This window comes from Bufo gargarizans, chromosome 4 (genome assembly GCF_014858855.1).
Source record: "Bufo gargarizans isolate SCDJY-AF-19 chromosome 4, ASM1485885v1, whole genome shotgun sequence".
Classification (NCBI taxonomy): domain Eukaryota; kingdom Metazoa; phylum Chordata; class Amphibia; order Anura; family Bufonidae; genus Bufo; species Bufo gargarizans.
Window position 1 is genome coordinate 96,418,514 of NC_058083.1, and position 14,611 is coordinate 96,433,124.

The 14,611-nt window shown below is 45.5% G+C and overlaps 1 protein-coding gene across 1 annotated transcript in view; it reads right to left on the reverse strand.

Annotated features, from left to right (window-relative positions):
* The window catches only part of LOC122935613 (serotransferrin-A-like), a 68,710-nt gene that overhangs the window by 50,618 nt on the left and 3,481 nt on the right, over positions 1–14,611 (reverse strand). Inside the window, exons 3-4 of the mRNA XM_044291395.1 lie at positions 8,479–8,587; positions 5,700–5,891 (exon numbers count right to left, since the gene is read on the reverse strand). Of these exons, the coding sequence (XP_044147330.1) occupies positions 5,700–5,891; positions 8,479–8,587 (301 nt within the window). The remainder of the gene's footprint in view (positions 1–5,699; positions 5,892–8,478; positions 8,588–14,611) is intronic.

Sequence of the window (14,611 nt, forward strand, 5' to 3'; positions counted from 1 at the left end):
ATCTGTGCTTTTGTGTATGGAAACGTATTGAACTAACTGGTTTTGTACTCTTAGAGATATCGTAGTCTTCTATTTTTCTTCTTTTTTTTTGGACAACTATCACTTAATACCATATTTCTTCCAACTGAGTTTTATCCAATTATCCATCATCCAAGAAAATAGGCTTTTCCCTCCTAAATATGGGATTTATTGGTGAAGTACTAACGTAAGAGAAACTTTCTAGCCTTGTACCTAGAACTGCAGTAGTGTTTTTTTGTTTTTTTTCTCAGTGATGGGTCCCGGTTGCAAAAATGCACCTAGGATGGGTAAATGGGACTTGGGCCCTGGGAACAGTAAAGACTAAGAAGAGTGCAAAACAGCAAGGCGTCACAATTAGTGTTGAGAGAATTCAAGTTGACGAAGTGGAATTTAATTTGAATTTCAGGAAAATTTTGATTAGTTACAAATGCGAATCTCCTCACGCTTCGTGGTAACGAACTGGATTTTTACCAAAATGGCTGCTGCACGTGTTACAAAGTGAAAGTAAGAAGCCTGGGAAGGAGGAATCACCCACAATGCTGTGCAGCCATTTAGAAGATAGCCAGCCCTTGTGATGTCACAGCCCTATAAAAAGCCTCATCCTGCCCGGTCTCCGCCATTTTACTGTGAACTTAGTGCAGGGAGAGACGTGACAGGCGTTAGGGACAGTGTTCAGGAGGACACTAGTTTGGAACAGTTCAGGGACAGATTGTTGATAGTGTAGGGATATAATGGGGAGGCTTTATCCACACTGTAGGGAGAGAGCAGGGGCCAATTGAACAGTGTAACGCTTGGCTAATAGAGAAGCCACTCTATTACACCTTGTGCACTATTGGGGTTAAAAAGCGTTGTAATACTCTAATGCTCTAATACTACAGATTTTAGGTTTTTAATCTTTGATTCTGTAATTGGGGTGAAATAGCGGTCTGATACTACTGATTTTGGGGTGTTCACATAGTTTTTTACATAAGTAATTCCATGAATCCTTGATGCTGTAGTTGGGGTGAAAATAGCGGTCTTATACTACTGATTTTGGGGTGAAAATGTTCTGTAGAAATCTATGTGGAGTCAGCAGACGGTGTAAAAGGAGTGCGCTCTTTCACTCTACAGTCCTTTATACCTGACGCTAGTTTTGGACCTGTAACTGACCAAATAAATGAAGTGTGACCTGATTCTAAGTGTGACACCTGTCAACTGCCTGTCATACTGACGCACAGTAACTGTTTCACTACCACAGCAGACTAGCTATGCATGTTTCTGCAATGCACAGTGATTACACCAAGATACACGCTCCCTGCACCCGGGAAATAGCAGATTTTTAACATGCTTCGTCACAAATTTATTTAGATCGAAAACATTTTTGGAGAAAGCGTCCAAATTTAATTTTTTAAAACTTTGCTCATCTCTAATCACAATCAGTATTACGGTAGTTGAACCTGATTCATACCCAGTGATTTTGTGGCCTTGGAGTATACCGTATCTGTTCAATTCAGTTCCTCCAAACACTTCCTGCACAGGAAGTGTGTCAGAGGAGCAGGGAACATGCCACCCCAGAGCTGTCTGAGGTCCTCTTTACCAAGGGGCATTAAGGGTCATTAGTACTGAGTGAGTCCAAAAAAGTATACATCATCACTGAGTAGAGGGACACTAAGCAGCATTATTATTATCGAGTAGGGGAATTAAGAGGGCATATTTACTGCATGAGAGACACTAAGAGGTATTGTTACTGAGTGTCAGGCACTAAGCAACACCGTAACTTAATGAGAGGTAGTAAGGAATACCATAACTGAGTGGAGGGCCGCTAAGAGTCACTATTGCACTATTGCTAAGTGGAGACATTAAGCGGGCCTCCTTACCCAGTGGATGCACTGCTGTTACTGTGTGAAGGGCACTAAGTTGGCATTAGTACTGTTGGGGACACTTTAACTGTACGTGGGGTAATTATTGCTGTGGGGGAGACTAAACACAAAAAGATGACTGGGCACAAAGGAGTTACTACTAGTGATGAGCGGACCTGTGGATGTTCGGGTTCAACGGGTTGGGCCGCGCTTTGTTTCGATGTTCGGTTCGGTTCCCAAACTTGACCCCGAACCCCGAATCTCATTGAAGTCAATAGGGACCTGAACTTTAGGGTGAAAAATGACTATAAAATAGTCATCGAAAAGTGCTAGAGGGCTGCAAAAGGAACCAAAATGGGGTTAAGAGCAGTACAATTGCCCTGCAAACAAATGTGGATAGGGAAATGACTTAATAAAACATAAAATACATAAAAATAAAAAATAATAATCTTGAACCAGAAGGGGAAGGTCCAAGTGGAGTAGGAAGTTAAGGAGGCTGTAGACGTGGTGGGCCAGGCTTGAGACTCAGCGGCACCAACCACTCATTGGTCTGTTGTTCCATGCCCATCCACAGCTACTGATGAGTTTTAGAACAGCCTGCTGTCGTTTCCCCATGGCTGTGCTGAAGATGGTGGTGCAGATGTTGCACTGACATGATGAGGAGGCACAGGAGGAGGAAGCGGAGAAGGAGGAGGCAACAGGAGGCACCGAGAAACATCCAGCAATCCTCGTGGTGGCAGGACATGCACCAAACCACTTTCCACCTCAGGCTGGGAGCCACATACTGTAGGAGCCCCCGTCATTAAGTATTTAAAACTGTCCGTCTCCACCAGATGAAATAGCAGCATTTCAAAGGCCAGGAATTTTGAAATGGTGGCATTCAGGGCCAGGGCTCGCAGGTGGGTAGGGGGGGTACTTTCTCTTTCTCTGCAGTGTTTGGGGCATGGACAGCTTAACGCTTCCATGGGACAGTGTGGAGATGCTCGGTGACACTGGTAGTGGTGGTGTTGCTGTTACATCCTCTCTTTGGGGGTGGCAGGTGGCCCTGTCGCACCAGGAAGGGTGGGGGGCTGAGACCGAGGCAGAAGAGGGAACAGGAGGAGACTCAGATCTTTTGTGGATTTTCAGATGTCTACTCCACTGCAGCTTGTGCTTTGCATTTAGATACCTGGTTATGCAGGTGGTGCTTAGGTTTAGCACATTTATGCCAGGCTCTGACTGCACAGCATGCTAACCACCTGTATTTTGTCGTCAGCACATTGCCTGAAGAACTGCAATGCCAGGAAACTCCTTTGAGCTGGCTTTAGTGTGCTCTGTCCCTCGGCCCATTGGGCAGTAGCAGGCGTCCTGGCTAGGGGCTGGCCTCTCTGCTTTTGCACCCTGCTCCCTCTTTTGCTGTGCGACTGGTGCATCATGACCCCCACCTTTTCCTCCAAACTGCACACATCACTTGGATGACCTGTATGCCATGTGAGGTCTAGGACCTAATCATCCTCCACATGAACTTCCACCCACTCCTCACCCCTGCTCTCCTTGTGGGTCTGCACGGTGGGCAGTAGCAGGCATCCTGGCTAGGGGCTGGCCTCTCTGCTTTTGCACCCTGCTCCCTCTTTTGCTGTGCGACTGGCGCATCAAGACCCCCACCTTTCCCTCCAAACTGCACACATCACTTGGATGACCTGGGTGCCATGTGAGGTCTAGGGCCTCATCATCCTCCACATGAACTTCCACCTACTCCTCACCCCTGCTCTCCTTGCGGGTCTGCACACTGCAGAAAGCCACAGCAGTTGGCACCTGTTTCGTCATCATCATTAGAGATGTGCTGCGGTGGTCCTCCCACGTCCTCATCTTAAAACATAAGTGGTTGGGCATCAGTGCACTCAATCTCTACCACTTCTGGGGCAGGGCTATGTGGATGGCCCATGGAAACCCTGCTAACAGAGTCATCAAAAAGCATAAGTGACTGCAGCATGAGTTGGGGCTCAGACTGCAGATGCCCATGGGCTGCCAGTGCCAACTCTGCGCTTTCAGCACGGGAACGGGTGGAATATAATGTGAAGGAACTGGAGGCACTGTCAGCCATCGAATCTACTACTGCCTCTACTTGTTCTAGCCTCACCATTTGTAGTATTGGGGCCTACAAAATAACGCAGAACGCCCTGTGTCTGCGTGCACCAGAGGAAGGTGTTTCATTTATGAGCATAGCTGGCACAGATCGATAACGTCCTCGCTCTGCAGCAGGAGCTCCACCAACAACAGCAGCACCACAACCACGGCCACATCCCTTATTTGATGCTCTCCTCATTTTTTACAGTCACCCACAAAATTGGCTGACAGACGAACAATTGTATTTCTGTGTCACGGGTGAAAATGAGGAGTTTTGCACCCCAAAAAATGGCTATAGGTCACCGACAGAATTAACAGACAGATTAGCTTTTGTATTTCCATGTCACAGATGCAAATGAGGTGTATCTCCCCCCAAAAAAACTGTATCATGTCACCGACAGAATTAACTAAAAGATTAACTATTGTATTTCCGTGTCACGGATGCAAATGAGGTGTATCACCCCTCCAAAAAAATGGCTTTACGTTACCGACACAATTAACAGACTGATTACCTCTCCTATTACAGTAAGTCAGATGCAAAGGCAGTTTTATGAACCCCACAAAATGGCTTCATGTCACAGACACAATTAACAGACTGATTAACTCTCCTATTACAGTAAGATGAATACAAATGCAGAGTTTGGAACCCCAAAAATGGCTTTAGGTCACCCACAGAATTAACAGCCCGATTAAGTATTGTATTTCTATGTCACTGATGCAAAGGAGTTGTATTGCACTCACAAAAATGCCTCTAGGTTACCCACAGAGTTATCAACAACATTAAAACGCTAACACTGTCCCTTAGTGCAGCAGCGTCCTGACCCTACACTAGTCAGAGCAGAATGGCGGCGCAACACATGATCTGGCGTTTATGCATGCACGCTCACGTGCTGAGCCGGCCAATCACAGCCATGCCAATACTGGGCATGACTGTGATGGCTTCACAGCTTAAAATCTTGTTTAGCCTTTCAATAAGCTTTATTTTAAATCCAAACAACAAACATGAACGTTTGCGTCAATGTCTGTGTTCGGGTTCGGGTGACCGGACACCGTCATGTTCGGTACGAACCCGAGAATTCCAGTCCGGGTTCTCTATTCTGTGACTACCATCAGAGAATATGTCACCTGTGAGTCACTGGATGTAACAGTAAAGTCTACAGTGTGATTATACCTTTCAGGCGGCCATTGCAGTACTGGTATCTGACCACAATATGGTGATAATATTGGTAATATTGGTCTTTGTGGTAGCTATAGTATATGCGTTCTTGGTGTAGAGTTATTATTTGATCCTTGTATAGTGGGTATTATTTGGTTACTGTATGTATTACATACATTATTGTATTAATTATGTAATTGATCAAGTGATTGGTAGTCGTTCGGGGAGGGGAGAAGGACAGTTAAAGGAGTAATGTTTCAGGTGGGAAAGGTTTGCCAATCTGTATCTCTGCCTGCTTGTACAGCAGTAAGGGGATGGGGGTATTTAGATCAGGAATGAATTATGGGCACTTAATTCTATAATTATTGAGTTCACTGCTCTAGTAGTTAATACGTGGTCACACAGTACCCTTGAGTTATTATATTATTATGAAGATTTTAGATTTATGTTACTTACAGTCTATATATGTTAAGTATCTCATGGGATGGATTCGAATTCCATTTGGATGTCAATGTTGTATACTATGTACCGTAGCTATTGTTTGGAAGATCAGTATATATGGCCAATGGAAGATTTTTTACCTTTCTCAATACTTTGATCTTCTGGTCCTTCCCATTGTATTTGGCCTGTCTTAAGTAGCTGTCCAATTGGAATATTCCAGCCTGCTGACCTCCCAACAGCTGTGTGACAAGATGTCTTGCCTTTAAGCTCATTAAACATAAATGAACTTGACTTTGACACAAGAGCAACTGCATAATAGCATGTATCTTTCTCTGTAAAAGTAAAGGTTTACAGGATTATCCATATACATATCACAAATATAGTGAATAACATTGTGTTTTTATTTGTTTCTCATACAGTATTTCACAGGTGTTGTGCTTTTTTGTATTTACTAACATTAAGAATTTCACATTTAAGTAACTAGTGACTGATGTTTCCATCAATATGTCAGAAATATATGTCAGGGTTCCCCCCTTGTACATCTACCCAGGTAACATCTGGTAGGCATGTACAGACAAGCAGAGCTTTGACCATTTGTGGGACAAGTCGTTAGGGAGATGTGAAGGAGTTGGCGGTTTATCAACCTGTTATGAGGTTTAATCGAGCAATTGGTTTGTGAAGTGTGAGGAGTTCTATGCCTTTTGTTGAATTACTATGCACAGCCAATAAAATTCATGTTGGAATAGAGTTCCAACATGAACTTACAACAGGAAATTACTCTTTAAAGGGAACATGTCACCGGGATTTTGTGTATAGAGCTGAGGACATGGGTTGCTAGATGGCCGCTAGCACATCCGCAATATCTATTCCCCATAGCTCTGTGTGCTTTTATTGTGGAAAAAAAACGATTTGATAGATATGCAAATTAACCTGAGATGAGTCCTGTCCCTGACTCATCTCACCTACAGGACTCATCTCAGGTTAATTTGCATATCTATCAAATAGTTTTTTTTACACAATAAAAGCACACAGAGCTATGGGGACTGGGTATTGCGGTTGTGCTAGAGGCCATCTAGCAACCCATGTCCTCAGCTCTATACCCAAAATCCTGGTGACAGGTTCCCTTTAAGGCCGAATGCACACGGCCGTGTTCCGCGGCCGAGAGCGGTCCGTGGTATGCCGGGCTGTATTACTGTTCAGAGCAGGAGCGCACGGCGTTATTAGTTGCTATGACGCCGTGCGCTTCATGTCGCTGCTGCACTATAGTAATACACTATACGAGTGTATTACTGTAGTGCAGTGGCGGCATGAAGCGCACGGCGTCATAGCAACCAATGACGCCGTGCGCTCCTGCTCTGAACAGTAATACAGCCCGGCATACCACGGACCGCTCTCGGCCGCGGAACACGGCCGTGTGCATTCGGCCTAAGGCTTATCGTCCATCTAAACTGAACGTGTCCACTTTTAATTGCATTATGAAATAAATTGTTGACATCATCATCAATTAGGTCTAATTGGTAATTTTCAGAATAACCCATAAGAAATAGACCCTAGGGTTTCTGTGCACAATGCCACCGGCCATGGGATCCTGATGCAGATTACCACTACTTGCAAGGCTACAATTGTACATGCTATTTGAAACAATAGCATATACAGGCGCGGCCTGGCAATTAACGATATACAGCCTGTGAATCCTACAGCACCATGTAATGGCACCCTTAGTAGCAAGGTATCTTCTCCAAAGTTAGGCTACTTTCACACTAGCGTTCGGGGCTCCGCTTGTGAGTTCCGTTTGAAGGGGCTCACAAGCGGACCCGAACGCATCCGTCCAGCACTAATGCATTCTGAGTGGACGCGGATCCGCTCAGAATGCATCAGTCTGGCAGCGTTCAGCTTCCGCTCCGCTCATTGCGGAGGCGTGCGGATCCGTCCAGACTTACAATGTAAGTCAATGGGGACGGATCCGTTTGAATATGACACACTATGGCTCAATCTTCAAACGGATCCGCCCCCCATTGACTTTTAATGTAAAGTCTGGACGGATCCGTTCAGGCTACTTTCACACTTAGAAATTTTTTAACAATATAATGCAGACGGATCCGTACTGAACGGAGCCACCGTCTGAATTATATGAGCGGATCCGTCTCAGACGGATCCGCTCTGAACGCAAGTGTGAAAGTAGCCTTATCTGTTGATTAGTTTCTGGCTGGAGCCAACTATTTTGTTTTGGTTCACCACAGAATCTTCTGTAGGCAAATCTAACCATACCTGCAGCAATACCTATCTAAGAGGGATGTAGCTAATAGCCATGGAAACACCAAGAGGAGTGACTGGCAGCTAATTAACACAACTGTAAGGGTACAGCCACACGTTCAGGTTTCCTGATGCAGTTTTGGAAGCCAAAATCAGGAGTGGATCATAAAAAGAGACAAAGTATCACGGGAGTTGTCTCATCTCAACATTTCTGTCATATCACTACAATTTGCCATAAATGTGACACAGGTGCGGATCTCTGATATCCACTTGCATCTCCAGAATGGGGCAGTGAAGAGAGATCACCCTCGCCACTATGTGCTGCCTCGGCTCTTTCCAGCAGTCCCATAGCAATAAATGGAGAGGATTAGCTTGTGTGTTCCATGTTCTCTCCTTTACTTTGATGGCCCCATTCAGGAGGTAGGGGCAGGTCCCAAAGGTACATAGAACCTGCACCCATCTGAAAATTGTGACATATCCTAGAGATGTCATAAATGTTGAGATGGGACAACCACTTTAAGAACATATGCTACTTCTCTTTTTTGAATTCACCCCTGGTTTTGGCTTCCAAGACTGCATCAGGAAACCTGACTATGTGGCCGTGCACTTACTGCTCAGTGTATGTCCTTGTTGTAATACCATTGTTCACCTGTCTAATTCAGTTACCTTTTTCAGTGCCATAGTTTTCTGCCAAAATCGGCTTCAGGTTGTATGGAATTAGAGAACCCCTGTAAATATCTCCACTATCCAAAGTGATTGCATCTGCAGATCCATCCTGAAAATAAAACAAAGGTCTTCTTGTATTACATGACCTAAAACATACATAATCAGCAGCATGTCCTATCCATTGCATTTTGTGTTTTTATTATGGTTTTCTCCATCAAACTCAGTAGAGCAAAACGGTGGCATACAAAATACATGATAAAACTGCAATTGTGGCTGGAACCTTGAAAAAAAAACGGTAATTATTTTTAAAAAATCTAAATGCTATAGGGGTCATTCATATGGTTGAGTGAACCCGAACTGTAAAGTTTGGGTTCGTACCGAACTTTAGGATTTTGGGCCCCAGACCCGAACCCAAACTTTTCAGTAAAAGTTTGGGTTCGGTGTTTGGCGATTTAATGGCGCTTTTTGAAAGGCTGCAGAGCAGCCAATCAACAAGCGTTTAACTTGTGTGCCCTTAGAAGCCATCACAGCCATGCCTACTATATAAGCTGGAGTCACGTAGCGCCACACGTCACTCTGCTCTGATCAGTGTAGGGATAGGATGCTGCTGCTGTGAGGGAGAGAATAGGAAAGAGTCTTTAATCTGAAGTGCTATCTAACTCAGCGATCTACCTAGATTTTGTTTTGTGGGCACAGTGCAAAATCTTTTTACCCTGCCCTGAGCCCAGTGACCCAGAAAAATAACTTTTATCCATCTGTTAGTTAGGTGGGCGGCTGCAGCCATTTTATGCAAGCTCGGTTCACCAGCACAGCATATGTGCATTTGTGACAGTCAAATAGAAGCTTTAAATACTGCAATTATATTCTGGGTTTTAAAAAACACCCATTTTTGGCAAGACCCTACATCTGGGGCCTATATCGCATTTGTTAGTGTGCAATTTAAGCTTGAAATACAGCAATAATTTTCCGGGTTTTAAAAAACACCCATTTAGGGCAAAATCCAAATTTTGCGGCGTTTGCTGCATCTGTCCTTGTTAAATACAAGCTTGAAATACAGCAATAATTTTCTGGGTTTAAAAAAGCACCCCTTTTTGGCACTATCCTCCATCTGGGGCCTATGCAGCGTTAGTCAGTGTGAAATTTAAGCTTGAAATACTGCAATCATTTTCTGGATTTTAAAAAACACCCCTTTTTGGCACTACCCTCCATCTGGGGCCTATCCAGCGTTAGTCAGTGTGAAATTTAAGCTTGAAATACTGCAATAATTTTCTTGGTTTTAAAAAACACCCTTTTGGGGCAAAAGACTAAATTTTACAGCCCTTGCTGCATGTCAGTGTGAAATACACACGTTAGATACTGGTATTCTATTCTGTTATTTAAAAAAAAAACACCCATTTTGGGCCAAATACTAAATTTGCGGCCTTGTCTGCATCTGTCAGTGTGAGATACAAGCTTGAAATACTTCAATCATTTTCTGGGTTTAAAAAAACACCCATTTTTTGCAATATCCTACATCTGGGGCCTATGCTGCATTTGTTAGTGTGACATACAAGCTAGAAATACTGCAATAATATTCTGGGTTTAAAAAAACACCCATTTTGGGCAAAATACTAAATTTGCAGTCTTTTCTGCATCTGTCAGTGTGAAATACATGCGTTAGATACTTGTATTCTATTCTTTTTTTTTTGGGCCAAATACTAAATTTGCGGCCTTGGCTGCATCTGTCAGTGTGAGATACAAGCTTGAAATACTTCAATAATTTTCTGTATTTAAAAAAACACCCATTTTTTGCAATATCCTACATCTGGGGCCTATGCTGCATTTGTTAGTGTGACATACAATCTAGAAATACTGAAATACTAAATTTGCAGCCTTTGCTGCATCTGTCAGTGTGTAATACATGCGTTAGATACTGTTGTTCTATTCTGTTATTAAAAAAACAACTATTATGGCAAAATACTAAATTTGCAGCCTTGGCTGCATCTGTCAGTGTGAAATACATGTGTTAGATACTGGTATTCTATTCTGTTATTAAAAAAAAAAACACCCATTTTGGGTCAAATACTAAATTGCAGCCTGGGCTGCATCTGTCAGTGTGAGATACAAGCTTGAAATACTGCAATAATATTGTGGGTTTAAAAAAACACCTATTTTTTGCAATATCCTACATCTGGGGCCTATGCTGCATTTGTTAGTGTGACATAAAAGCTAGAAATACTGTAATAATATTCTGGGTTTAAAAAAACACCAATTTTGGGCCAAATACTAAATTTGCGGCCTTGGCTGCATCTGTCAGTGTGAAATACACGCGTTAGATACTGGTGTTCTATTCTGTTATTTTAAAAAAACACCTATTTTGGGCAAGATCCTAAATTTGCAGAGAATGAGGAAAGTGTTGAATAAGGGAGGTGGCCCCGGTTGTGGTGCCGCTGGTGGAGCTCCTGTTGCAGGGAGAGGACGTGGTCGATCTGTGCCAGCTACACGTACAATTGAAACACTTTCCCCAGGTGCAGGTACGCGACAGAACCTTCAGCGTTATTTGTTTGGGCCTAATGCGGCTCTATGAATGGTGAGGCCAGAACAAGTACAGGCGATAGTAGATTGGGTTGCTGACAGTGGATCCAGTACCTTCACATTGTCTCCCACCCAGTCTCCTGATGAAAGATCAGAGTTGGCACCTGCAGTCAATGTTCATCAGTCTTTCACCTCACCCCCTTGCAAATCAGCCAAGCTGTCTGAGCTTCAAGTCATGCAGCAGTCTCTTCTGCTTTTTGATGACTCTGTTAGCAGGGTTTCCTAGGGCCATCCACATAGCCCTGCCCCAGAAGTGGAAGAGATTGATTGCACCGATGCCCAACCACTTATGTTTTAAGATGAGTACATGGGAGGACGACCGCGGCACGTCTCGGATGATGACGAAGCACAGGTGCCAACTGCTGTGGATTTCTGCAGTGTGCAGACCGACAAGGAGGGCAGGGGTGAAGACTGGGTGGACGATGATGTGGAGGATGATGAGTTCCTCGACCCCACATGGAATCAAGGTCATGCAAGTGGCCTGTGTAGTTTAGAGGAAGAGGCGGTGGTCGCACAGAGCCACCAACACAGCAGAAGAATGAGCAGTGTGCAAAAGCGGAGCGGCCATCCCCTAAACAGTATGCCTGCTACTGCCCAACGCAGCAAGGAACCGAGCACACCAAAGCCAGCTCCAAGGAGTTCCCTGGTGTGGCAGTTCTTCAGACAATGTGCTGACGACACGAGTTGTTTGCACGCTGTGCAAGCAGAGCCTGAAGCGAGGCATAAACGTTCTCAACCTGAGCACAACCTGAATGACCAGGCATCTAAGTGCAAAGTACGAGCTGCAGTGGAGTAGACACCTCAAAAACCAAGAAAGGTCTCTGGCTTCTTCTGCTTCCTCAGTCTGCTGCAGTCTCGGCCTCTTCATCTACCTCTGGAGTGACAGTGGCACCTGCCACCCCGTAAACAGAGGATCTGCCAGCAACACCACCACCTAGGTCAGCAAGCATCTCCACAATGTCCCACAAAAGCGTTCAGCTCTCCATCTCCCAAACACTGGAGCGGAAGAGGAAGTACCCCCCTACTCACCCGCGATTCCTGGCCCTGAATGCCAGCATTTCAAAATTCCTGGCCTTTGAAATGCTTTCATTCCGTCTGGTGGAGACAGAGAGCTTTAAAAGCCTTAAAGCCTTATGGCGGTGGCTGTCCAACAGTACGTCGTGCCCAGCCGCCACTACTTTTCCAGGCAAGCCATCCTTTCCTTGCCAACCAAGTGGGGGACAATATCAGGTGTGGACTGCGCAACGCCATCTGTGGCAAGGACCTAACTACGGATACGTGGACCAGTAAGCACGGTCAGGGATGTTATATCTCTGGGTAAATGCAGTGGCGGCTGAGCCTGAGGCGGACAGCAGTTTGGCGCATGTCCTTCCACCACTGAGGATTGCAGGGCGCTTCTCTTTGCCTCCTGTTGCTTCCTCCTCCTACTCCGCTTCTATATCCTCTACCGCCTCCTCATCCGGTCAGCATAACACCTTCACAACCAATTTCAGCACAGCCAGGGGTAAACGACAGCAGGCAGTATTAAAACTTATCTGTTTGGAGGAAAAAACCCACACCGCGCAGGAGCTGTGGTCGGGCCTTGAACAACAGACAGATGAGTGGTTGGTGCTAGTCAGCCTCAAGCCCGGCCTGGTGGTGTGCGATAATGGGCGAAATCTCGTAGCAGCTCTGGGACTAGCCGGTTTGACGCACATCCCTTGCCTGGCGCATGTGCTGAATTTGGTGGTGCAGAGGTTCCTTAAAAATTACCCCGATATGTCAGAGCTGCTGCAGAAAGTGCGGGCTGCTTTTGGCGTTCTCACCCTGCTGCTCGCCTGTCAGCGCTGTAGCATAACTTTGGTCTTCCCGCTCACGCTTCTGGCAATGATGGAAGAGGATGCGGCACAGGAGGAGGAAGAGGGATCATTTCATAGGGTTTCCAGCCAGTTATTCACAAGTGGCTCTGAGGGTGGGTTCCTGCACCCACAAACGCCGAGTACACAATTGTCCAGCCAGGGCACAGTTCTGGAGGATGACGAGGTGGAGGATGAGGAGGAGGAGATGGAGAAGGAGGAACTGTGTTCACAGCAGGGTGGAACCCAAACCACTATCACTGGTGGCTATCACTGGTGCGTGGCTGGGTGGATACAGAGGACACAGATGATACACAGCTTGTCGTTGCCTCTGGGCAGCCTGGCACACATGAGCGATTACTCTGCGCAACAACCCCCGAGTTGCCCACATTCTAACTTGTGCTGATTACTGGGTGGCCACACTGCTGGATCTCCGTTACAAGGACAACGTACCGACCTAAATTCCGTCACTGGAGCTTGATCGTTAGATGCGCAAGTACAAGCTTATGCTGGTAGACACGCTGCTGGTGGCATTACCACCTGACAGCAGGGGCACAGTGGAAGCACAAGGCGAAGGCAGAGGAGGAGGAGGAGGAGGAAGAGGTCGCCAACGCAGCTGGGGCACCGCCAGCACCTCAGAAGGAGGGTTATCATGGCCGAAATGTGGAAAAGGTTTGTCAGCACGCCACAACAACCAGCACCACCAGCTGATATGGAACGTCTTAGCAGGAGGCAGCATTTCACCAACATGGTGGAGCAGTATGTGTGCACCCGCCTACATGTACTGAATGACAGGTCTGCCCCCTTCAACTTCTGGGTCTCCAAATTGGGCACATGGCCTGTGCTTGCCCTTTACGCATTAGAGGTGCTGGCCTGCCCTGCAGCCGGTGTATTGTCTGAACATGTGTTTAGCACGGCTGGAGGGGGTTATCACAGGTTTTATTTCCCAATTTTTAAACAAAAATAAAATTAAAACCAAAACCCAGTGTTGGCCACCTCCTTTAGAGCATTTGTCATGCTCTTAGCCACATTTTGCTGCCATTTGCAGCGTCCTAGCCCTTTTCATTACTTTTTTACAGCCATTTTAGTGCTCAAAAGTTCGGGTCCCCATTGACTTCAATGGGGTTCGGGTTTAGGGTCAAGTTTGGGACAAGTTCAGGTCCTGTTGAACCCAAACATCCAGGTGTCCACTCAACTCAATTTATTAAACAGAAATTCACCTATATTAGGCGTATTTCTGGTGCAGATTGCGACGCAAATGTCCTTTTCACAGCAATCTGCGACTGTTCCCCACTCACACCAGGTCTAAAAAAGGGGGTGTGGCACGGACAAGGAGGGGGACGGGCCTGTTTTAGGTGTAGAAAATGGTCTAAATGTAAGACAACTTGGAAGCTGTCTTACATTTCGAAGCAGCGGTGGATCTACTGAAGTGATGTAGACGCCAGTTCCTTTACATACACCGCCAGTGCAGGGCCTTATTAAGACCGGCATCCAAAACGCAGGTTTTAATAAATGTGCCACTATATGTGTAAAAAATAAATATAAAGTCCTATAAAAAAAACTGGCGTCAAAAAGTCGCAAACTTTGGCACAAATTCTTTTTACTTTTTGGGGGTTCCTACAGCTAGCTGGAGTCAGGCGGGGAAAGGCCAGTGCAGCACAGCCCTAGCCAACCTGGCACAACTATTATAGTTAGCGTCAGGAATCTGGTTTAGATTATACCAG